This window comes from Phocoena phocoena, chromosome 1 (assembly GCF_963924675.1).
Source record: "Phocoena phocoena chromosome 1, mPhoPho1.1, whole genome shotgun sequence".
NCBI lineage: Eukaryota > Metazoa > Chordata > Mammalia > Artiodactyla > Phocoenidae > Phocoena > Phocoena phocoena.
In genome coordinates, this window is record NC_089219.1 from 109,338,278 (window position 1) to 109,363,344 (window position 25,067).

Here is a 25,067-nt window from a genome sequence, read left to right on the forward strand (position 1 = left end):
AGCACTACCTTCATTCATAACGTGTTAGAAGCTATAAAGCACAGTGAGAGCGCTGCCTCTAGTAGTTCAATGATGTGCTGACACCTGCTGGTCATATCTAGTTCGGCAGCCCTGACCCCAGCACCTTCGTCTCTCTTAAGTATTAAGGGTGGGGAACCCCCTTACCCAGCCAGACGCTGAAAGCGTATGCTCGTGGTAATGTCTCCCCACAGCACCACCCACCCCTGGACACTCCAGGGACACACTCCGACCTCCTGATCTCTAACTTGCCTCTGGTGTCTCCAGTCTAAGCTCAGTTCAATCTTCACAACTTTCCCCACGGACCCCCCACCCCAGCAATCTGTACTTAACATTTTCCCCATTACCACAGACATATAAGGAGAACAAGATCTCAAGGAACTGGGCAGCAAGGATAGAAAGAGGCAGACAACTTGGGAGCAGATGTACAATTCCTCTTCCTCACCTCAAAGAATCAAGACTATTTCCTATAGAGTGCTATTCCTTTTGACCTTTTATTTCTAGGAGGCTGTCGGGGTCATAGAGCTTCTTGGTGACAGTGTGATGAAGGGAGGTTGAGCACAGAGTAGGTAGGCGGGGCTTAGGGGTGGGGCCAGGCCAAAGGGCCTCTCACTTAGGAGCTTCTCCATTCTGTCAGCTCTCCCGGAACATCCAAGGCAAGACTGGCACCCAGGGCGCAGCAGGTGAGGGACCAGGCAATGACAGAAGGGTAGGCTTTAGGGGTGATGGTGGCAGAAGAGTCCTAGCTCTGTCAGCCTGAGCTTTCCATATTGTGAGACTCTCATTTGATAGAATTCTTGAGCCCCCAGTGGGGAGGTCCAGCTCAGTTCTTCCTGGGGCCAGGCAGCCTCAGTAAGACATGGTTTGGTTTGGGTGGGGGCAGGGCTGAGGGATGGCGGTGGATAAGGGTATGTGAGAGACTACTGAGAGGTGCAAGGAGATCTTAGGAGACATGGAGGTAGATGTAGGGGCCAGCAGGAGAGCATGGCCAGAGGGCCACAGGGCAGGACTCAGACAAGAGAAAACAGGAGACTGAAACACGGAGAGGGGGAGAGGACAGTGGACAAAACGTGAGATGGCAACGGGGGCAGTGGAGAGCTGGGTAGCAGGAAGGCCAAGGAGGAAGGAAGGCTCACATGGAGCAATCTCCTCTTCCGGATGTACAGCCTGGTCCAGAAAGCCCCAGGCAAAGCCGGGAGCAGAGCAAGGTTCCAGATTCCCACTGGACCGATTCAGCTGGGGGAGAACCACCCCTCCTCCCAGTTACCCACCTCCCCTGCTTCTTCAGACTCCTATTTCGTTTGGGGGAGAGGGCAAGGCTGCTCCTCACTGCGGTCAGAGCCACATCCTGCAGAGCAGGGGAGGGGGAAGTAAGAAGCAAAACAAGCAGAACCACCACAGGCGAAGACCATGGGGAGAGCGCCCTGGATACTTGCAGCTGATGTGCCACCAGGAGGTCCTCAGCACAGTCCCAGCAGAGAACCTGAGACCTCTAGGACTGTCTTGAGGTGCTTGTTTTTCATGATTCCTCAGTGTGCTTCAACCTCATTGAGCGCATTCCAAGGGAAGGAGGCTTCTTTGGATTATATGGTTCAAAGCCCGCTTTTATCATTTGCTAATGACTTTAGCCAAGTTGCTTAATTTTTCTTAGTTTCATTTTTCTCGTTGCAAATTGGGGATACCTACCTTACAAAGGGTTGGGGAAACTGAGATAAAGCACTTGGCACATAATAGGTTCTCAATAAATGTTCATTATTATTTTTGTCAGGACTCCCAGGACCCCTATATTTCTCATGTCTTTAAAGGCAGTACTGCACACTAACTGACATGGGCTTTTGGCGTCAGAAAAACAGTTGTGTTTGACCTTGGGTAAATTACTTAACGTAAGCTTCAGTTTGCTCAGCTGTAAAACAAGGATAGTAATACCTACACCTCATAGATGTACGGTACCCAGGCAGTGTCCAAAAAAGGCAGCTGTGAGAACTATCTGCCAGGTAAGCTTTATCTTCTCCATTGTAATAGCAACAGCCTACTTCCCCTGAGGTCTTAACTTGTGGTGCGCTAGCGTCCGGTGTGCCCTCATTCCTCCAGCCAAAGCTATTACTGCTCCTCTGGTTGTAGAGATCATGATTTCCTACAGTACAAAAGGAGAAAAAATGGAAACAAAGCACAGAGGACTGAGGGGGCCCAGGGGGAGAAAGATGACAAATAAAGATGAAGATGAGATAGGAACCAAAGAGACAGAAAGGGGAAAAGCCATTTCTCTCTAAGGAAGCCTGTGGCCTTTCTTCTAGTGACGACCACATACCCTCCCATCTAACCCTTCCCTAGGAATCATGGAGTCCTTCAGTTCAAAGAGTCTGGCGCTGCAAGCAGAGAAGAAGCTGCTGAGTAAGATGGCAGGTCGATCTGTGGCTCATCTCTTCGTCGATGAGACGAGCAGCGAGGTGCTAGACGAGCTCTACCGTGTGTCCAAAGAATACACACACAGCAGGCCCCAGGCCCAGCGGGTTATCAAGGACCTGATCAAGGTGGCCGTCAAGGTGGCCGTGCTGCACCGCAGTGGCTGCTTCAGCCCCAGCGAGCTGGCCTTGGCTACCCGCTTTCGCCAGAAGCTGCGGCAGGGCGCCATGACCGCACTCAGCTTCGGCGAGGTGGACTTCACCTTTGAGGCTGCTGTGCTGGCCGGCCTGCTGACTGAGTGCCGGGATGTGCTGCTGGAACTGGTGGAGCGCCACCTCACACCCAAGTCACATGGCCGCATCCGCCACGTGTTTGATCACTTCTCTGACCCAGGCCTGCTCACGGCCCTCTATGGGCCTGACTACACTCAGCACCTTGGCAAGATCTGTGATGGGCTCAGGAAGCTGCTGGATGAGGGGAAGCTCTGAGAACCCTGACCCTGGCACGTTCCTTCTTGGCAAAATGGCTGACTGAGAAAAAAACAGATAATGGGCTCTCTAACCCTGCTCATCTGCACTAATGCTTTTCAACCCTCAGGTTTCAGTCTTTCCCAAGAGTGCCTGTGACTCTGAGACCACCCCATGCCCAGCTGCTGGTGGAGAAGAAGCGATGCTGAGGGTTGAGGCCTCTCTCCTACTCCAGCCCCAAGACAGGAAACAAAACTGCCTGAAAAAGATGAAGCGAAACTTGGATCTCTATTTTCCCCACAAGGGACCTTTCAAACAGGGAAGCCCCCTCCCCTCAGAACCAGGGGAAGAGGGCGTAGCCCATCTCACTCCTCTGGGGACACTAAAGACAGGCGGCGCAGGGAGCCTTTAGAGATATCCTAGACCTTCAGTTCTAGGCGGAGTCTGGACAGATACCAGAGACTCTTTTCCAGAGGGCAGGAAGAAGGGGCTAGGGCAGGGGAGAGTCTCACAGAGGAAATAAAACTATTAAAACATGCACAGGGCTCAATGTTTAATCTCTCCAGCTTCTTGTATCTTATGATCATCACAGAGGAAAGAGGTATATAAACACCACTCATCTCACCTCTCACCATTTCCATACAGGAGACTGAGGCATATTTCCAGCATCACCGGGGTTCCCTTGCCTACTTCTTCTGTTTAAGAAACTCAAAAAAAACTGTACCGCAGATCAGTGCTACAAATTGCAAATAAATATGCAGTGAGGAGCAAGACATAGATCAATAGGCTCTGGTCGGGAGAGGATATAAGAAAAAGACTCCCACAACTGTCCTCCTCTTCAAACTCCACGGCAATTCTTCTTCCATCCCTTAGCCTCACACAGGCTGAACAGAGGAGCAGATTAGAAGGGTGAACTGGTGGCATGGAGAGTTCAGGACCCTACATAGCTGTTTTTTTCTCAGAGCAAGAGTTGTGAAAAAGTTATAGTGACCTGGTTAGTCAAGACTGAGCCCAAATTCTTCCATTTGAGACTGGGGGCGAGGCACAGTCTGCCATTCCCTGCAGCAGTGCTAGATCACTGATTGCCCGTTCTCAATAACACGGCTGGCTAAGAAGGCGGGGAAGGTGGGCCAGGAGTCACTGGCTCACTTACTGTTCCTGGGGTCCCCTCATCCCAGGGCTATAGAAATCCCGTTTTTCAGCTAATAGTGGGAAAGAATAAGATATAGCAAATAAATAATACTTCAATATAGCACCAAATAAATTAGGTAACATAGTTGGAGATGGGGAGGAAGTTCGGGGCTGTGAGAGTCCCTGCCTCCCTGCTCTAAGGCCAAGGAATGGTGAAAGGGATGGGAAAGGCAGCAGGGATGTTAAAAGAGCCTTTTGAATCTAAAGGACAACCCTAGATTCAGCCCCAGAACTGAGAAGGGGTCTATTTCCCATCCCCTACCCTTGCCAATAGAACTGCTCCAGACCAAGGAACTCCTGACGGACAAGTAGGCTCGGAAGATGGCAGGAGTAAGGGAGGTGGGCTGGGAGGCCATGTTCCTGAGCCTCACCTCAGGCTCCTCTCTCCCTCAAGTTGCTCCTTCAACATCTGGCTTCTCTCAATCAGTTCTGGAGACATCAGAGTTTGAAGATTTCATCCTCCTGGTCCCGAAGTGTCCGGGTCCGAGAGGTCCGGGTCAGCGGCACAGGACCTAGGACTGCTCGTTGCTGCATCCGAGGAGAACTCAGGTGAAGACCTGAATCCTCCCCAGGTATCCTGCAGGTGAGGAAAGGGGGAAAGAGTGAGAGATCAAGGGAAGAGGCTGAGACTAGGCTGAGCGAAGAAGTACGTGGGAAGCTGTCCTTCTCTAATATACATGAGCTGGTTGCCTTAAGATGGAGTCTCAGTACCCTCTGGATAAATCCTAATCCTAATGCTCCTTCATGGACCATCAGAGCAGTAAGAACAGTCAACTATTTCACTCCACTGAGAACACAGAACCATTACCCAGTGCCTCTACGCATTCCAGCAGCCATAGGCTCTGCTCATTGTCTTGTGGCCACCTGAGGGAAAGGTTTCACCTTGCTTCTGCTGACACTGGAATTACTTACTTTGTGTCTGGTCAGGTATGGTTGGGGGAACAGAGAGTCTATGGACGGACTTAAAAGGACCCATTCAAACTTCCCTGGTGGCACAGTGGTTGGGAGTCCGCCTGCCAAGGCAGGGGGCACGGGTTCGAGGATCCCACATGCCACGGAGCAACTAAGCCCGTGTGCCAAACTACTGAGCCTGTGCTCTAGAGCCCACAAGCCACAACTACTGAGCCCACGTGCCGCAACTACTGAGGCCCATGCGCCTAGAGCCTGTGCTCTGCAACAGGAGAGGCTGCCGCAGTGAGAGGCCTGTGCACCGCAGTGAAGAGTGGCCCCTGCTCGCTGCAACTGGAGAGGAGGGCCGTGTGCAGCAATGAAGACCCATTGCAGCCAAAAATAAATAAATAAAATAAAAATAAATTTTTAAAAAAAGAAATAGAAAAAAAAATTTATAAAAAAAAAAAGGACCCATTCAAGACTCACCCACTTTCTCCCTTTTTCAGTTTCTGGGCAGCAGCCTTCTTTGACAAGCTGATCTGTGAATCAAGCTTCTTAAGGAAATCAGAGGCAGAGAGGTCATGAATGGGGGGCTCCTGGCCAGCTGTGGGAAGGACTTCACCATTGGCACGTCCCGAACCTGTCTCTTGTTTCTTCCTCTCAGCTGAGTGTGGCCCAACTTCATCCTTAGTTGGCTGTACCTCTTCCTCTCCATCCTTCTCCTCCTCAGAATCCAAACCATTGAACAGGTCTCTGGGCTCTGTCAGGATGGGGATGTAGAGGGTTTTCTTCAGGAAGATCGAGTCATTAGTATAAAGGCGGTTTGCACGCTTAATCTGTTCCATCTTTAAAAAAAAGTCACCACAGTTAATGACAGTAATAACAATCCATCTTATATTTGTATAGCACCTCATGCTTTTTAAAGTGATTGTACAAAGTCTTATCTGACCCTCTAACAACCAAAACTACAGTGGGCTGATATTATCCCTATTTTATTGATCAGTAGCTTTCATACTTTTTGGTCCTAGGGCCCCTTTACATTTAAAAAAATTATTGAAGAAAAAAGCTTTTACTTATGTTGATCACATCTATCAATATTTAAGATATTATAAAATTAAAACTGAAAAAATTTTAAAATACTTCCATTACATATTAACATAAATATTTTGATGAAAAATAACTATATTTTCCAAAACAAAAACAACAAACATGTAGCAAGAACAGAGGCACTGTTTTACATTTTTGTAAATCACTTTAATGTCCGACTTAATGGAAGACAACAGGACTCTCATATCTGCCTCTACATGCATCTGCTGCAGTAACACATGTCATATAGCCTCTGGAAAACAGTACACTCGTGAGAATAAAAAAGACAAATAAAGTCTTGTTATTATTACCATGAAAATTGTTTTGACCTTGTGGATCCCTACAGCGTCTTAGGGACCCCTAGGGGGTCCCTTTAACTACTGTTAAAGATGAAGGAACTGAGGTTCAGAGAGGTTAAATTACTTGCCTAGCAAGTTACTGACAGAGATAAAACTAGAATTCTGGGCCTTTTTACTCCTTCCAGGAATGCTTTTCTTATTATATTAATAATTTCACTGATCAAATATTTATTTAGTACTTATTTATTCATCACTGAACATAGTGACTGACATCACCATCTCTATCTACCTGCCTCCCAAGGTAGAAATATCAATGTCATCCTTAACTCATACTTTTCTTTCATGATCCAGACCTAACAGGTCAACAAAAATGCTGTAAAAATCTCTCACATCTGGTCTCATCTTCACATTCACTGCCATTGACTTAGAACAGACTCTTAATATTTCTCATCTGGGTACTGTAACAGTTTTTGTTTTGTTTTCTATAAATTTATTTATTTTTGGCTGTGTTGGGTCTTTGTTGCTGTGCGCAGGCTTTCTCTAGTTGTGGTGAGCGGGAGCTACTCTTCACTGCAGTGCGTGAACTCTTCTCACTGTGGTGGCTTCTCTTGTTGTGGAGCATGGGCTCTAGGCGCGCGGGCTTCAGTAGTTGCAGCACGCAGGCTCAGTAGTTGTAACTCGTGGGCTCTAGAGCAGCACAGGCTCAGTAGTTGTGGCACACGGGCTTAGCTGCTCTGTGGCACGTGGGATCTTCCTGGACCAGGGCTCGAACCCATGTCCCCTGCATTGGCAGGTGGATTCTTAACCACTGCACCACCAGGAAAGCCCCAACCCACCACCTTGCTTATAAACCTCCTATGGCTCCTCATTGGCTCAGAGATAAAATCCAAATTAGCAGGACTTCTCTGGCAGTCCAGTGGTTAGGACTCAGCACTTTCACTCACAGGGCCCGCGTTCGATCCCTGGTCAGGGAACTAAGATCTCACAAGCCACGTGGTGCGGCCAAAAAAAATATCCAAATTGGCATTCAAGGGCATTCTCAATCTAGCTCTCATAGGAAGTCCACCCACACCTCCCTTCTTCTGCCACTTATACATTTTGCCATCCTGAACTTTTTATTTTTCTTCCAACATTTCATGATCTTTCACCTTTTTGTGTCTTTATCTGCCTGGAATGTTTCTCCACTACTCCCTTCTCTCCCTGGAAAACTTCTCATCAACTATCATTCCCTTTGTGTTATCTTCTTCAGGGCTCCCAATGCATACTGTAAATATTGCTGTAATAATACCTACCCTATCATATTGTTATTCATCTCTGCATATTTGTCTTGCCCAAACTGTGAGTCCTTTAAGGGCAGGGTTGGTGACTTGCCGTCTCTGTATGCCTAAGGCACTCTTCGGCATTGCACAAACTTGGCACACAGCAGAGGCTCATTAATGCTTTATGAGTAAATAAACTAGATAATAAAATATAGGAACCACAGACACAGTATGTCAGTATTTTATTATTTGAGGCCAGGCAGCCAGTTTTACTAAAAATTCATCCCATAATGGCACCAGTTTGGGAAATCATAATTCTTATATCTGTCAAATATCAAAGCTGTTTCCACTCTAGGGCAAGACTACTATAATAAAGTTGACTTATAAAATCTTATGCTATAATGAGTTTAAAAATAAAATTGGATTGATCTAACAATAAAAAAAAGTTTAAAATGGCTTGCAGTTTTGTACTTTTTCTTCGCCAAGTGCTTTGATGCTATTCATTTTATTTTGCCTAGATAATATCCTAGGTCTCTTTTGTCTCGATAATATCCTAGGTCCTTTTCTGTTGCTTTTATTATTTCCTAGCAGTACCATATAAGGGGACATTGTTCCACTTCCATCGAGCCAAGAGCTAGAAAGGTCATTAGAGAAAAAAAAAAAAAAAGGTCATTAGAATCTAGTTACTTTAATAGAGCAATTCAAAGTGAGGATTTTAGAATGAGACAACCTGGTCTGAATCTTAGCTCTACTAATTAGACTAGTTGTATTTACTCTATGGCAAATTATCTCTCTAAGCTTCAGTCTCCTTATCTTTAAAATTTTATTTTTATTGAAGTATAACTGACTTAAAATATTTTATTAGTTTCAGATGTACAGCACAGTGATATCCCTTACCTTTAAATGGAAATAGTTACATCTACCTCATAAAGATTTACAGAGAAATATGAGATAATATATAGCGCTTGGCACATACTAAGTGTTCCTTAAATGACAGGTAGGTAATAACTTAGGTAATTGATTTATCTAAGTTTTGTTTGTTTGTTTGTTTGTTTTGATTTATCTACGTTTTAAATTTAATACATCTTCCTCATTTTACAAATGATAAGAAACTGAGGGCCCAAACAGGGGAAGTGATTGACTATTCAGTCACTCAGCTAGTAAGCAGCAGAATGAGGCCAGAACCTAAAACTCTTCTTCACTAGACTACAGAGGTTTTCTGTACTCAGAAAGGTACAGGGCTGTAAGAAAACCTCAAAAAAAAATTGTTGATTCACTAGCAGCACAGTTTCCTTCATTGCATGGCTTCTGAGCCTCTGCTGGGATGAAAGCACTGCTCAGTACTTTCACATCTACTTCCTTTGTTTAGGCCATCCCTCTACTTGAAATGTTCACTTTACTATACTCCCAAATCTCCATGTGTGGAAATCGTAGCCATAATTTCATTCATTCAAAAAACATCTATTAAGCTTTTATGTGCTGGGGACTATGCCAGGCTCTAGAGATATAAAATTGAAAGGAAATAGTTCTGTCCCTTAAAGAGAGTACAGGCTACCAGAAAGACAAAGATGTAAAAGGTGTAAACTACTGGATTACATAGGTTTATAGAGAGGAGCATAGAGGAAAGAATGTCCAAGTCTTTCAAGGCCCATTGCGATGGCTCCCTTAAAATCTGCACTGACGTCCCCTTCCAAATAAAAATCAGTCTTCTTTCCTGACTTCCCCCTCTTTGTTAACACCTCTACGAACTCACCACATTCTGTCACCTACAATCATTATTTGTGTCCCTGTCCATATCTCACTAGACTGTAAATTACATGAGGGCAGCAACTATACACTTTATTTATGTTTCTGTCTCCCAAGGTGGTTACCACAGTGCTTTAAACATACCAAGCATTAAAATGTTGACTAAATTCAACAGGATATGGAAAAAAAAAACCTTTATCAACTTTAAAACAATGTATTTTTACATCTACCAAATACACCCTATGCAGGAGCTGAAATGCTTGGCATAGAGAGTACCTGTTTTGTACCAAGGAGACCACCTTCCAGAAAAGAAGAGGGCAGAGCATTGAGGAGAAAAAAGAACAAGAACAGACAGGCACGTAGGGAACTTAGGACTAAAAACTAGCTCTCCACTGTTTGCTGTAAATGTTTAATCACTCTCAATTAGTGTTGCTATGTGGTTAACAGTACAAGCTTTGGAGTCAGACAGACCTGTTTGAATTTTCACTTCAACACTTTAGTTATTTGACCTTGGTCAAACTGGTTAACCAATCTAAGTCTCGGTTTCTTCACCTGTAAAAAGGGGACAATAATTGTGTGCTTGACAGGGATGTGAGGATCAAATGGGCTAATAGATGTAAAGTCTTTAGTATAGTGACTGGCATAATAAATAGGAGTTGCTCCCCTCCATTGGGGTAGTGGGACAGGATTTGTCCCAACCAGACAGTGCAACACTGAGATGGGAACACAAACCAAAAGACAAAGGTGGACCAGACTTACACCACAATTAATTTATCAAAATTAGTTAATTTAAACACAATTAAGAAAATTTCAGGGGAAGTTGCCTAGAGGGCCACTACCTACTCATGAGAAATAAGTCTCTTCTAAGTGGGTGTCTGCGTCCCAATCCTGTTAGACTCACCGTCACCCCGTATTTGAGTGCTAGTCCAGCCAGGGTGTCTCCGGGCGCCAACTGATGCTCCAGGCGTCTTTCCCTCACCGGGGAGCAGGCAGACTGCACCAGGCTTCCATAAGAACGAGCCCGGCTCCCTTGAAGCAGTCCTGACCCGCCAAGGGGGGCCTGTCTAGAGGGAGAAGCCATCTCCTCACCCTGCGGACAACTGGGATTGCAACTGCGGGAGGCCTGTCTAAGTGACCAATAGTGACGGGCCCGGGGTCTCTAAGACTTAGAGGATTCCTTTCCCCTTCAGTCTTCTGTCCTAAGTCTCCCCGCCTCCCCCGGCACTACGCGACCTCACAGCCCTCGCTTCTCCTCCCTCCAAGCCCCTTTCCCACCAATCTGTACTCCGACTATTCAGTCTCTACCTGAGTCTCTCCTTAGCACCCCTCCGACTTTCGATTCCCCACGACAACTCGCGACATTGACCTCTGACCTTTGAATTCTAGACAACCTCCTCAACACTCAGCTCAGTTTGCCCCTAGGTCCGGCAGCCCGACCTCCCGGCCCCTCAACACCCCGACTCCGCCCCGTCCCGGGGTGGGCCGGCTAGGGTCGGGAACAAATCAGGCCCACCCCAGGTGGGCTGTGGCCGCAGGAGAAGCGCGTGATGAAAGCGAGAGTCTACAACACACTTTCCCCTCAGAGATCCTCAAAGGTACCCTCCACATCAAATTAGTCACACCCTCAAATTCGGGCTCCACATCTAGGTTCTTGTCCCTCCAAACCCTCGAATCTGTCAAGATGCAGGGGCCTGTATCAAGCCCAGCGGCAAGTTCTTTGAAAAAAAGACTTCATTTCCCTAAAGGCTCCGCGCCGCCGGGGTCGCAGGGCACCATAGGAAATGCAGTCCCCATCCGCAGGCAAGGGGCGGGCTTCCGGGATCGCGCAGTGCATGCGTGGAAGAGCGTCCCCGGAAGTAAGGGGGCCAACCGGAAAGAGACAGGAAGGAAGGTAGCAGTCCCACTCTCGCTACGGTGGCCTGAAAGGAGTGCCGAAGGCGGAGCCGTAGAATTGATCGTTTCTGGGGCTCACAGTCGCGATGTCTTTCAAGAGGGAAGGGGATGATTGGAGTCAACTCAATGTGCTCAAAGTAAGCGCGAGAGAAGAGCGTCTGGAGCAGCTTCACCTGCCCTCTGAAGGATGTGAAGGAGCTGTTTTGTTGCTGTGACAACAACTGGTGGGGGGTGGTGCGGAGGGAGCCAGACGACTAGAGCTGCTGTTGACCCTTTCTTCGCCCCAGATCTCTGCTCGCCCCGTGGTCTTTATTCCCTTTGAGTCCTCGTCCCTATCATTTCACTTTTATCCCGTCCGGACTTCTTCCCCTATCTCCTGCAGAAACGAAGAGTTGGGGATCTGCTGGCTAGTTATATCCCAGAGGATGAGGCGCTGATGCTACGGGATGGACGGTGAGGGCGAGGAGTGGATCAAGCCTAAGGGTTCTGCGGTTAGAGGCTCAATAAACTTTTTTTTTTTTGTCTGCGTTGGGTCTTTGTTGCTGCCCACGGGCTTTTTCTAGTTGCGGAGAGCGGGGCTTACTCTTCGTTGCGGTGCGCGGTCTTCTCACTGTGGTGGCTTCTCGTTGCGGAGCACAGACTCTAAGTGCGCGGGCTTCAGTAGTTGTGGCTCGTGGGCTCTAGAGCGCAGGCTCAGTGGTTGTGACGCACGGGCTTAGTTGCTCCGCGGCATGTGGGATCTTCCTGGACCAGGGCTCGAACCCGTGTCCCCTGCATTGGCAGGTAGACTCTCAACCACTGTGCCACCAGGGATGCCTAACAAACTTTTGTTGTTAAGGAGGAGAGCGGGAGTATCTAAGATTCTTTAGCTAGGAGTGAGCGACAGGGATTGGTGGTTGGTGGACATTGGGAGACTTTGGAAAGGAGTGCTAGGATGGGGTGGGACCTATGGCCGAGACTCCACTACTCTGGGGCCAATTATCTTCTTTCCTCCTCCCCAGCTTTGCTTGTGCCATATGTCCCCATCGACCTGTACTGGACACTCTGGCCATGCTGACTGCCCACCGTGCAGGCAAGAAGCATCTGTCCAGTAAGTTTGGGAGAAGACAGAGGATGGAGAATAAACCCTTAAAATCTCTTCAGACCACCCTTGGTGCTCTGCTTTTAATTATCTTCCCCTTCCTCCTCAGGCCTGCAGCTTTTCTATGGCAAGAAGCAGCCAGGAAAGGGCATGGAGCAGAATCCAAGAGAGCAGAATGAACTAAGGAGGGAAGAGACCAAAGTGGAGGTAATCAGAGCGGGGAGGTTGTGTTCCAGGCAGGACTGTGCTGCACACCTTAGGCTTGAAGGGCTTTGGCTTCTTTCTAGCTCTGAAGGCTCTGATTCTGTCTCCCATCTCCATGCCAGGCTCCTCTGTTAACCCAGACTCGACTTATCACCCAGAATGCTCTGCACAGAGCTCCTCACTATAACAGTTGCTGCCGCCGGAAGTACAGGTGTGTGGGGTGGGAAAGCCAGAGATAGGGAGGGACAGGAGATAGAGGGCTCTAAAGTGATTGTTTTCCTAATTGTAATCTGAGGAATACTGGTGTTCTGGAGGTGTTAACTTGTATTTCAGGAAAAAGAATCTTGTAATTAAGAAAAAAGTTTGGGAAGTGGTGCTTTGTAATCCTATTTGAAGAATAGTAATATTAGTGTATTTTAAGGGGTCTACAAAGTCTTAAGATAAAAAAAAAACTTAAAAAAGTTAACTTAGCCTTTCCTAAATTCACTGGATTCCAAAATCCTTTTTATGCACAACGCTTATTAATATCTTGAGGAACAGTTTTAGGAAGCACTGCTTTAAGGGGTTGGGAGTCACAGGAGATTTGGCCCTTTCCTTTACTGCTTTTACGGACTTTGATTCTTCTCTACCCAGACCAGAAGCCCTTTGTCCCTCTGTCTCTCGTTCCCCTTTGCCACCCCCAGAGGTTGAACCCCAAGGTGGGAAGATCAGTAGAGAACCTGAGCCTGAGGCTGGCTCACAGACCAAGGAGTCAGCAACTGTCTCATCCCCTGCACCTATGAGCCCCACAAGAAGACGGGCCCTGGATCATTACCTCACCCTTCGAAGGTGAGTATGCAGAATCACTTTCCTCAGATTTCCCCTTTTCTCTCTGACCCTCCTTTTTTCAAAGCTTTTCAAGTGTTTTTACTTATCCCCACTAATTTCTTGATAAACTTCCTTTCCTGACCAATTCTCTTTTTTCTGATGTTTCCAGCTCTGGATGGATCCCAGATGGACGAGGTCGATGGGTAAAAGATGAAAATGTTGAGTTTGACTCTGATGAAGAGGAACCCCCTGATCTCCCCTTAGACTGACACCCTCTTTCCCCGTTCAGTTCACAAATAAACTACAGTGGGTGCTGGGAGCCTAACTTTCCTTGAGTCTGGCTCCTTGTTTCAGGATTTCAGAATTGTTCCTTCTCAGCCCAGGCAATTCTTCTCTGCAATGTACACAGCTCCCCATACTTCTAACCCCTCCCCCACCTTCTACCAAAGTCATGCCAAGCGTCAGCTGCATGCAGCCCGGTGCCCTATTAATAAGTCTGTCAGAAGGAGATTTTTGCCCTTCATGTTTTCTGCCTTCTTCTCCACCTCCACTCAAAGTCCTTTCCTCCTTCAAATAACATGGGGGTTGTGGGTAGGCGTTCGGGAGGAGGGGCTGGACATGTCAAAAACAGGGCCAGGACTGGCCACCCTGTGAAAGTAGAAGAGACTAAAGGCATTGGAAGGGTTATGGGGAACACCAAGGGAGGGAGCTCCCCCACCTCCTGCTGGTAACCTGAACCTCCCTGCCTGCTATCCCCAGAGTATAAATAATCCCCTGATGAACTGGCAGTAACCCTTGGGGGTTAGCGCCAAGATTTCCACCCCAAAGTCGAAGGAAGGAGGCAGGCAGAGCGGACAGAAGGGCTTTTATTTACAAGATGAGGATTTAAGCTTTCAGGGCTCCGAGCTCTAGTTGGTAAAGGGAAGGGTAGTGTTATCTCTTCTTTTGCTGGCGACCTGTAAAGGAAGAAGAGTAAACACAAGTCATTATCCCATCTCTTGCTTCCTGCAAAGGTGCTCTTCTTCTTTCTAGTTCCTTGGCCAGACTCATAAAGAGGTAATGTCTTAGGCCACCAAACATGCCCTTCCCCCCTCACATTAACAAAATAAGAAACAACGCAGCAAATAAAAATACCATTCCCCCAAACAGGTATTTGTAGCTTCCCTCCGCCTCTCTCCTGGTATATTTGGGCAGAGGTGCTTTTCTGTCTACTTTCGGATCACCTATGGGGTTTGAGCTTCTCATGTGAGTCACTTTGGCAGCACCCCAGGCTGTTAGTCACTAAGTCAGCTTTCAGGAGCATCCACCAGCTTCTGCAGCTACATGCCCTCTCCCACACACACCACCTCTGCAGCTACTCACGCAGTTCATTGTTCCGGGTCATGGCCTGGGCTGCCCGAGTTCGTGGCCCCTGCTGTGTAAAGTGGTAGCCAAAGCGGACAATGGAGGGGCACTGTTCAAGCACAGTGGCCATCTCCATCTCCACTGCGTCGCCAGGCCACTGGCGCTGGGGGAAGGAGAGATGGAAGCTGTCACCAACCCTGTCTGGCTTGTTCACTGTCCTAGACCACTGACCCTTTGGGAGGTCAAAGAGGCTTGTTTCTCCAGAGTGGGTGATAAGAGGTGCTGCCTTGGCTCCCCTCATAGGGACAAAGAAGAGGAGAGTTCAAACAAGATCAGATGAGATCCTGCCCCAGTGGCTGCCTCTGGGAGGAGGCTCAGTGAGTATTAGCTGACTGCAAAGACCAGGAGATGGGAAGGGAATGCTGACCTGGTTGTCTACACGGAGCTCAGTGAGTGTGGCATTCTCCCGAACTGCCTTCAGCACAGCCATGAGCCCTGTGCTGCTAATGAAGTTGGATTCAATGTTCAGGCTCTGGAGGCTACGATTCTCACGCAACATGTCAGCCACCGCCTGGGTAGTAGGAACTTGGGTTAGGGTTAGGGGACAGTTTCACAGATGACTGAGGAGAGAAAGAACAGGAGCAAGAGGGAAACACAGTTCCTGGAGAAGAGTCCTTGAGCTGTGGGTGGGGCTTGAGGGAGGCAGGTGTGGGAGTAGGTAGCAAGGAAAGCAGGGAGATTAAGTGCGCAGTGGAGTTGGCGTGGGTAGGAGGGTTGTGGCTCTTCAGGAAGATGAGCTGAGGATTTCAGAGCAGTGAGTCATAGGACTGACGGTAGGAGTCTCCAGCAGGGCTCCCCTAAGAGAGCATGATGGAAACAGCACCCCCAGCACAGCCCTTTATGTCAGCCCTGCCAGCGGGGCATGTCAGGGTGCAGGGAGAGGGCTAGGGATGTCAGCTAGCCTTACACTGGCAACGGGGTCACCACTCCTTGTGGCCACCAGACTGAAGCTCCGGACATGGGTATTTGTTTTCATTGCTTCACACAGCTCAGTTAGCATGGGTATCGGGATGTCCTATCAAAGGGGAATAGGAGATGGTGGGCTAGGGGACTCACATATGTCAGCAGAGTTATCCCAGTGTTACTGCTTAGAGGATGGGGGCCAGATACCTGGATATTATTGAGGTTCACCTCCTCCAGCTCCTTGTCATTGCTTCGAACACTCTTCAGTATCTCCTCGATGTTTGTGGGATTTGGGGGCTCATCTGGCACTGGCTTATACTTGTCAGGCTGCACCACACCTGGTGGGTGAGGGCAGGAAGGAAACCCCAACATGTCCCCCACAATCTCCTCCCCATTGGTTCTCATGACTTATGCATCATGTCCTCTCCCTGATTCACCTGTTTCACCCGTTGCTACCTTCGCTCAGACTCTGGGACTGCCTGCCAAGAGCCCTGGGCGCCATGCTCCCAAACACACTTACTGCTAATGCCTTCAGTGTTGCAGATTTCTCCGCTGCAGATAGCATCATAGTATTGCTTGTTGCTCATCAGTGTGTACATGCCCAGAATGGCTGGAGAGAGTAAGCAGAGGGGAGACAGGGAATGAGAGAAATGGACTTGTTCCAGGTCCCCCACCAACCTCATTCTGAATCTGTTGCATTTTTGAAGGCTGACCTCTTCCACTCTCCCTTGGTCCCAGGGGTCCCTTCCATTAAACTGCGTTAAGGCAGTGGTTTTTAAAACATTGAGACAGGGCTAAGGGAAGATCCCTAAGGAGACACTACAGGGTGAGGGAGTCTGTCAGACCCTCCTGTTTTCAGCCAGAATAGTTTTGCTTTATAATCCCTGTAAAATTGCCCTAGAGTTGTTAACTTATTAAATTTAAAGATGAGTGAATACATACATAAACAAGTAAGAAAAATTTAAAACCACTGCCTGAGGCTTTCTCAAAACGTCCACATCCTGGTTCAGGGCCTTCCCCACTAGCCCCATGCCATGGTTAGGAGCCCGTGCCCCAGATCTTCCCAACTCCTCAACTTCCCACAGCTGCCCACCTGCTAAATCACACATCTCAGCATCTGTGGCATGGGCCAGTGCCTCCTCCAGCTCAGGCTCCAGAGTGATCTGCTCCTGGACTGGAATTTCTCTCTTGGGCTGAATATAGGGTTTCCCTGATGGGGAGATGAGGATGGTTCAGGTACAGGTCATTTCTCCTAAGATCCTGGCCTCCAGATTCCTTTCCTTCTCCAGGAGGTGGAATGCTGGGTCACTAGGAGCCACTATAAAGCCTGAGTCCTCTACAAGCTCAGGACTCCTGGGTCCCCTTGATCTCTTCTAAGAGCTGAAGAGTGCAAGCTGGCATGCAGGTGTAGGCAGCTGAGTCTCTGGGCAGCTAGGAGCTGGAAGGTGAGAGGGAAGCTGGAGGGGACATTTGAGAGACAACAATTTGGGTTCTGGGAGGCATGGATGTTAGGGTCTCCATACCCTTCTTCTCGCCTGTGTAGGGAACCAAGTCATCACGCTCTTTGACCTCTAGTGCCTGCTGTTCCAGGTACTGCAAAAGGGCCTCTCGGTCCAGCGGCCCCGTTGGGCTCTTCTTTGTCTGGTCACGTTGTCTTAGTCCAGCTGGCAGGAGCATGTTCTTAGGGATGAATTTTGGGGAGCAAGTCAGACCTCCCCTCTGACCTGGGGCACCTCCAAGTCTCCCTAAAACATCTCCAAACACCATTCCCCTGACCCTCTTGGGACTCCAGGCCCTGTAGATAGCCCTGGTCTCAGTCACCCAGGGCCCCACACCCTTCCCAAATGCCTGGGGACTGCCCCTGGTACCCTGCGCTAGAGCCCCTACCTCGGGGTCCATCTCCTGTAGCTCGCAGTCCAGCTGCTCTAGCTCCTCAGGGCTCAAGGTCCTTAGGATCTCATCTTCATCTATGTCTCTGTATTTCTCCAGTTCCTTCTGATACGATGACATGATGGCCCCCACCCCCTCCCCACAGTGTGGCACTCACGGAGCCTGGGGTACATGGGGAAAGTGGTTGGACAATGGAAAGATGTACATGGACGCAGTAGGGAGACAAAGAAACAGGTCAGTGGGGCAGAACAATAAACTGCTTGCCTTGGAGGATAGACCTAGTTGGATATGGGAAGATGGGGGAAGGCTAGGTTATTTAGCTAGGACCAGAGCCTCCTTCTGGCTCCCACAGCTTCCACCCACCCCGGATGGGGATCCCAGGCATCCAGGCTGAATCTGCCTTCCCCAGTGTATATGAAATCCTGGCAGTACCTCTCCCCTATTACCTCGACTGTCCGTGCCTCTTGCCCTAGCACAGCTGCCGGGAGCCCTGCAAGCACAGCTGGCCCCAAGCCCAGTTCCTATTGAAAGGAATAGGGGCAGGCAGAGAGCTTCAGGGAAATTCCTCCTCTCGTCCCCATAATCCAGTTTTTCCTAAACTGGCTTAAGAAAGCAAGGAGGATTGCGGCAGGTGGCGGGGCCGGGGGTGGGGGGAGACAGTGCTCTGACTCTACCCTCATTTCCTCTTTTATTGTGTCGGATCAAGATTTCACTATGTTTGCTAAAATTCTAAATCCTAAGGCAAAGCAAGGGCTCAGAGGAGCTGGGGGACTTCCAGGTTGGGGGAAGGGTGGTATGGCCTTAGAAGCAGGTACTGAGTTCCCATAATTTGTCCCTGGCTTTGGACAGGAAGGTGACACCAGTCTAATGGGTGGGAAATGCCTTATAAATGGGATAAAGTTTCTCTAAAAATAGTGAGAGGATTAAACTTGCAATATTTTTTACAATGTGAAAAATAAACACAAGCCACACATACACACCATACTGAATATGAAAGATTCAGAAAATGTGTGAGATACTTACACTGACAATGTAAACTACAGTTAAGGGAGAACATAAGACAGTGGCAGAAACATGCTGAGTGACAAGAGGCACACACTCCATTTCATTCCCAATAGGAGCCACTCTTCTCCTCCCATCTCCCACCAGGCTCTGATCCATAAGGCCCCTGCCTTCCCCACCTACCAGTCCTGGTGGCCACCTCCGTTCTCACCTCCCCTTCTGTAGGTTGGTCTGTCTGTTCTACTGGAGCACTGTCCTGGCAGCAGGAGAAGCCCAGCGACGGGGGAGAGGGTGGGGGAACAGTGAGCTCAGCATTTTATTATTTTAGCTCTGGCCAGGTGGGGGGTAGTGGGAGATCACATATACACAGCCCCCATAACCTGCCCAGCCCTGAGAGCCTCTAGTGGCCACTAAGAGCCATGGCACCTCCTCCTCTTCATACAAGCCCGAGTCCTAGAAACAAGTTCTATGAGAATCACACAGTTCCTACTTATTTGGTGCCTGCTATATTCAAAGCAGTGACTATACAGAGATATAAAGGTCAGTATAAGGATTTTGTTTTGGTGTCTAATTTTAAGGTGTTTATAAACTGTTGGAGGAATGAATACTTCACAATTCAAAAAGGGCAACTCTGGGAATTCCCTGGCAGTCCAACAGTTAGGACTCGGCGCTTTCACTGCTGAAGGCTCAGGGTCAATCCCTGGTCAGGGAACTAAGATCCTGCAAGCCACGCAGCACAGCCAAAAAATAAAAATAACCCTTTAAAAAATAAATAAGTAAAAAGGGCAACTCATAATAAATGCTATTAAACAAATATAAAGGCCCATATATACGCAGACATTCACAAATACTTTTTGCTCCCAACTTAGATTAGACACCAGACAAAAGGGATCTTTCTATTTTATTAGATTAAAAAACACAAACAAAAGCAGTGTAGGAACTAAGGGAAAAGACAGGGAAAGAAATACAGAGACGGGCTGGACAAAGATCAGCGATGACAAAGGGGAGAAGCGGGCTTCTTAAGAGCCCTAACTTAAGAGCCCCAAGTTAGGACAGGAAAGAGGTTTCTAAGGACTAGACATCCCTTCATTTGATGACAATTTTCTGGCGCAAGGCTCGGGGTCCAGAGCCAGGGAGGGGCTCAGGAGGTGGTGGGCCAGGGCCCAGGGCTGAAGCAGTGGGTGGCAGTCCGTGGGCAGTGATGTACTTCTTGTAGGCCTCACGGATGATCTTGAAGGCCCGAGCAGTGGCGTACGGTATGTCTGTAACAGGGTCCCGGTACAGGGCTGGGCGATGGGTCACTGGGCAGACCTCCTGAACAGGGACCTTTGGAGGCCGCCCTTGGGGAAACCATTCCTCAAACGTTGCATCGTCACTAAAAGTGATGAAGGTACGTGAGCAGCGAGCAGGAGGGATGACGGGTCCAGTCCCAGCACGGGGTGTCAATGCAGAAGCTGTGGGAGCAGGATCAAGTCTGAGGGAAAAGACAGAGAAAAACACAAAGAGCTGAGGGACTTCCCTGGTGGTCCAGTGGTTAAGACTCCTCTCTCCCAATGCAGGGGACCCGGGTTCGATCCCCAGTCAGGGAACTAGATCCCACATGCACACCGCAACTAAGGCTGAGTGCAGCCAAATAAATAAATAAATAATTTTAAAAAGCTGAGGAGAGAAAACTGATAAAGAAAGAGATCAGACAGGTGAGGAAAGAGGAGGAGGCAGTGGGTGGCAACATTCTGAGAGAATCTATTAAGTGATAGGACAAAACAAAGCAGAGCTGGATGGAAAACCAGAAAAGGAGAAGAGAGAGGCTAAAAGAGAAATAGGAGATGAAAGGAAGAGGAATCTGAAAGATACTCAGGTGTTAGGGAGCTGTGTGAGGAAAGCAAGTGAGATGGGGCTGAGGGAATACAAGCTGAATACAGAAGGGAGAAACTGCACTCCTCTTCTCCCCTTGAGGTTCACTCACTCACCCTTCTACGTCGACATTCTCTTCTTTAGGGCCTGGCTCCCCAACTAGTGGCACTGTCACTGAATGGTAGGTGATTATGGGCCCAGGGCACTTCCGCTTCTTGTGGACCTGCTTCTTTTTGTCAGCCTCAAGCCGCTCATATGTCTCTTCAGGAAGGAATGAGGGGATGGTCAATTCCCGTCTTCCCAAACCCCAGGTCTGTCCTACAGTCTCTTATCTTCCTGGCTGTCTAGTCACTGCTTACCCAAGCCAATCAGGAAAGTCCTCTAAGGCCCTCAAGCATCTCCCATTTCATAAGCTTTCTGCTTGCCCTCCTTGACATCCTCTCTGCTCATCATTTCTTAGGTCCACTTGGTTCCTCACCCACTCAGAACTGTAGGACTTCAGAGTTGAAAGGGACCCTTTGATGAAGAGCCTACTCATTTCCCCAGATACCTCTCCGTTACAGCCCTGTCAACTTGCTCCCGTCCAAGGCAGTGCACTGCATCTTCAGGCATCTCTAGTAATTTAAGAGTTCTTTCCCATTTTGAGCTGCAACATACTTCCTGCTGACACTGTTTTACATTTTAAAGCCATAAGGGACACAAGTCTAACCTGTCTTCTACTTGACAGTCCTTTAAATAGTTGAAATTAGTATCCACGAAGCAACAGACAAGGGATTAATCTCCAAAATATACAAACAGCTCATGCAGCTCAATATCAAGAAAACAAACACCCCAATCAAAAAATGGGTGAAGACCTATATAGACATTTCTCCAAAGAAAACATACAGATGGCCGAGAGGCACATGAAAAGATGCTCAACATCACTAATTATTAGAGAAATGCAAATCAAAACTACGATAAGGTATCACCTCACACCGGTCAGAATGGCCATTATCAAAAAATCTACAAACAATAAATGCTGGAGAGGGTGTGGAGAAAAGGGAACCCTCTTGCACTGTTGGTGGGAATGTAAATTGATATAGCCACTATGGAGAACAGTATGGAAGTTCCTTAAAAAATTAAAAATAGAATTATCATATGACCCAGAAATCCCACTACTGGGCATATACCCAGAGAAAACCATAATTCAAAAAGACACACGCATCCCAATGTTAACTGCAGCACTATTTACAAGAACCAGGTCATGGAAGCAACCTAAGCGTCCATCAACAGATGAGTGGATAAAGAAAATGTGGTATATAAATGCACTGGAATATTACTCAGCCATAAAAAGGAACGAAATTGGGTCTTCTGTAGAGACATGGATGGACCTAGAGACTGTCATACAGAGTGAAGTAAGTCAGAAAGAGAAAAACAAATACTGTATGTTAACACATATATGTGGAATCTAGAAAAATGGTACAGATGAACCTGTTTGCAAAGCAGAGATAGAGACACAGATGTAGAGAACAAATGTATGGACATCAAGGGGGGAAAGGGGGTGTGGGATGACTTGGGAGATTGGGATTGACATATATACACTAATATGTATAAAACAGATAACTAATCAGAACCTGCTGTACAGCATAGGGAACTCTACATAATGCTCTGTGGTGACCTAAATGGGAAGGAAATCCAAAAAAGAGGATATATGTATACATACAGCTGATTCACTTCGCTGTACAGCAGAAACTAACACTGTAAAGCAACTACACCCCAGTTACAAAAAAGAAAGAAAGAAATTAGTGTCCGTCTCTCTCCAGGCTGATCACAACACCCCTTCCACTGAACCATTCCTCATACAACGTGGTTCTGAGTCACTCCCTCCTTTGCCACCCCTGTGCCTAAAATACTCTTCTATTCCTGTACTTATCACAGTCTATGGCAGAGGCTGCAAGATGGCAGCTCCCTTATGTGTTTTGCTTGATTTGGATAGTGTTTTAAAGAAAATTTTGAATTAGCTGCTGACATTTAAAAGTCAGGAAATTACATTTAAATACAGAGATTTCTGGTCCCTTTTAAAAATAATAAGAAAATCTGGCAACCCTGTGTCTGTATTCTCACAGGGCAACAACTAGCTGAGCTGAGTAACTGCTCCTCCTTTCAGGCACTCCTCTCTAGTTCACCACAGTTCCCCTGGCTGGACCCGCTGACACTGCTCTATGGCAGTTCATTGTTGGTATATATGTCTCTTCCTTAAGGGCAGTGACTGTGACTCATATTACCTATACATTATCACGGTCACGCAGCATTCCACACATTACAGGAATTCAATAAAGATTTGTTAATGTATAAACAGATCTAAATATTCCAGGTCCCTTTGTCCTCCTTAAACGTGGGTACTGTGAACACAATCCTCTAGATAGAGTAAGAGCAAAAGAGTCCTCTGGACTACACCCCCCCGCCCCCCATCCCCCCACACCCCCAGTGATTTAACCTCTTTTGTACTTGAATTCTGGTTGGTAATATTGCTTTCTTTCTCTTGAGCCAACCTTCCAACCCTTCTCTTGAACACTTCCCTGTACCCTCTGTAACTCCTGCTCTATAATCAGCCAACTCATCTATTTCCTCAATTTCCTCACTCAGCATGCCTTCCAAAACTTGCCTTACGGGAAACCTGTCTTCCACAGAGGCCAACACTCTCCTCTGGTACAGGCTGATTATTCTCCTACATCCTGGGCAGGATGTGCCCATGTCCTATTGGGCCCCACACTTCAGGTCTCTTTGCTCTACACTCTAGATACCTCTGTTCTTCTAGGTCTTCAGTACTTCTAATACCAGAATATCTCTTCATTCTATCTATCACCCCTTCCAGCCTTCATTTTCATTGTTATTTATTTATTTATTCATTTAAACCCTCTGTTTTATTTATTTTTTGGCCGCACAGCACAGCATGGGGGATCTTAGTTCCCCAACCAGGGATCGAACCCATGCCCCCTGCAATGGAAGCGCAGAGCCTTAACCACTGGACCGCCAGGGAAGCCCCTTGCTTTCCTTTTTAAATCGAGCTTAGGTTCCTCAATCTATCAGTCATTCTCTTGTCAGTCTAAACTCCCTCGCCCAGACCTGGATTGCTGAGTGCTACTGGAGAAAAGTTACACAATAGGTAGAGTGGAACCCCAGAAATTCATGGTCCCAAACTTCAACAGACCTGCCAACACCAGCAGATGATCCTATCTCCACAACTATTTCAAACAGTCTTCACTCTCAAGCTTCCAACTCTATTCCCAACATCTGAGAGATGACAGTGCCTAAAAGACATCAGATGAAAACTACTGCACTGTCCTGCTCTGGATTTACAACCCTACAACTATGAGCCACCCTTCCTTCCTTCCTCTTAATGGAGGCCAATTCTTCCACCCATGCCCTAGCTCCCACCCCGCCTCCCATTTCTCCAAAACCCTACACTAACAATCCTTTCTTTCTTTTCTGTCTTTAAATTCTTTCAGTTGCATCTCACGAAAAATACACACTCTCCAATCTTTGAATAAAACAGAACAATGACAAACTCTACCTTGACCCCAGACCTCCCTGTTCCCTCTCCTACCCTTCATGGCCAAATTTTAGAAATCTGGCTTCCCAACCAACTTCCAAATGGCTTGGTCCCCAAAAAGTGCTAAGGTCATCTCTGACCTCCATGTCACCAAAACCAATGGACACTTCTCAGTTCTCTTCACTCATGTCTCAGCAGCTCTCAGCAGCTACTGTCCTCTAACAGTCCCTTTCCTTAGTGCTCTTATGACAAACTCTCCTGGAGTTTCCCACTCTCTGGCCACTTCTCAGATTCTTTTCTAAGCTCCTCCTCTTATAGGAGACCATTACATTTTAGTGTCTGCAGGACCGTCTTGAGCCTCTGTCTACTCTTCTCCCTCTATGCTTTCTCCCTGGGTAATCTCATCCACTCCAATGTCAATTACCATCCATATTCTAAAACTTCCGAATTTATATTTCTAGCCCAGATATCTTGTCCAAGCATCAGATCTGTGTATTTAACTGACTTCTCAGCACTGCATGAACTGCTCATAGACACTTCAAATCCAACATGTTCAAAAATGAGCTTATTATTTTTTCTCCTGCCAAACAAGCCCCTCCAGGATCTCCTACGTCAGTTACTGATATCAGAAGCTTGGGAATCACTTTCTTCACAGTGGCCTGAAACAATCAACGTAGTCAAAGGATACAGATTGTAATTGCAGTGACATCAAGTGACCACGTTATTTGTGATGGTTCTCAGTCATTTATATGTTTTAAGAGATAGCTACTGTTTTAAAGCACGGCATTGCCATTATACAGACAGAGGTTACATTTCCCATTTTAAAGCTAATATATTAAAAAAAAATGTCACGAGAATACATCCTGAAAATGTTGGAAACAAATTAAATCTTTTCTCGGTCATTGTGGTCTTTTGGAGTTAAGTTATCTAAATTTCAAAACTATCATTAAACTGAAAGGAGTTGGGTCCAGATATTCTGGGTAAACAATCTTCTACTCCACAGTGAAATTGTATTTGGGTTATACACGTTCAATTATATGTGCTTTGTCAAAGATGGTGAGGATTCTCAGAGCATGAGAAGTACGAATAAATGTGTAGGGAATCAGCAGATTGTCTTACCTCATGCAGTCACATGCT

General features: G+C 47.3%; 5 protein-coding genes across 7 annotated transcripts in view; 2 read left to right on the forward strand and 3 right to left on the reverse strand.

Annotated features, from left to right (window-relative positions):
• The first annotated feature begins 623 nt into the window (after positions 1-623).
• Positions 624-3,426, forward strand: TNFAIP8L2 (TNF alpha induced protein 8 like 2). The gene is made up of 2 exons (XM_065874981.1): positions 624-701; positions 2,350-3,426. The coding sequence occupies exon 2, from the start codon at positions 2,355-2,357 to the stop codon at positions 2,907-2,909; it is 555 nt and encodes a 184-aa protein (XP_065731053.1). The 5' UTR covers positions 624-701; positions 2,350-2,354; the 3' UTR covers positions 2,910-3,426.
• On the reverse strand, positions 3,425-11,073 carry LYSMD1 (LysM domain containing 1). Of its 2 annotated transcripts, none has more exons than XM_065874963.1 (3): positions 10,262-11,073; positions 5,457-5,815; positions 3,425-4,656 (listed from the first exon to the last, which is right to left on the reverse strand). In XM_065874963.1, exons 1-3 carry the CDS (start codon positions 10,439-10,441, stop codon positions 4,518-4,520), a joined length of 678 nt encoding a protein of 225 aa, XP_065731035.1. In that variant the 5' UTR covers positions 10,442-11,073; the 3' UTR covers positions 3,425-4,517. The 2 variants fall into 2 exon arrangements, with proteins under 2 accessions (XP_065731035.1, XP_065731043.1); XM_065874971.1 differs by having other exon boundaries at positions 4,518-4,656; positions 10,933-10,968.
• A 192-nt stretch (positions 11,074-11,265) lies between these two features.
• Positions 11,266-13,664, forward strand: SCNM1 (sodium channel modifier 1). The gene is made up of 7 exons (XM_065889254.1): positions 11,266-11,390; positions 11,636-11,706; positions 12,255-12,343; positions 12,444-12,541; positions 12,661-12,749; positions 13,172-13,366; positions 13,515-13,664. The coding sequence occupies exons 1-7, from the start codon at positions 11,340-11,342 to the stop codon at positions 13,612-13,614; spliced, it is 693 nt and encodes a 230-aa protein (XP_065745326.1). The 5' UTR covers positions 11,266-11,339; the 3' UTR covers positions 13,615-13,664.
• Positions 13,665-14,192: 528 nt separating this feature from the next.
• On the reverse strand, positions 14,193-18,818 carry TMOD4 (tropomodulin 4). Of its 2 annotated transcripts, none has more exons than XM_065873747.1 (10): positions 18,728-18,818; positions 17,540-17,704; positions 17,176-17,332; positions 16,746-16,862; positions 16,173-16,262; positions 15,860-15,990; positions 15,657-15,764; positions 15,117-15,260; positions 14,708-14,852; positions 14,193-14,301 (listed from the first exon to the last, which is right to left on the reverse strand). In XM_065873747.1, the coding sequence occupies exons 2-10, from the start codon at positions 17,660-17,662 to the stop codon at positions 14,279-14,281; spliced, it is 1,038 nt and encodes a 345-aa protein (XP_065729819.1). In that variant the 5' UTR covers positions 17,663-17,704; positions 18,728-18,818; the 3' UTR covers positions 14,193-14,278. The 2 variants fall into 2 exon arrangements, with proteins under 2 accessions (XP_065729819.1, XP_065729815.1); XM_065873743.1 differs by having other exon boundaries at positions 18,756-18,776.
• An 812-nt stretch (positions 18,819-19,630) lies between these two features.
• VPS72 (vacuolar protein sorting 72 homolog) overlaps positions 19,631-25,067 on the reverse strand; it is a 9,861-nt gene continuing 4,424 nt past the window's right edge. The window contains 2 exon segments of the mRNA XM_065894709.1: positions 19,631-20,018; positions 20,515-20,659. Coding sequence (XP_065750781.1) covers positions 19,631-20,018; positions 20,515-20,659 — 533 coding nt within the window.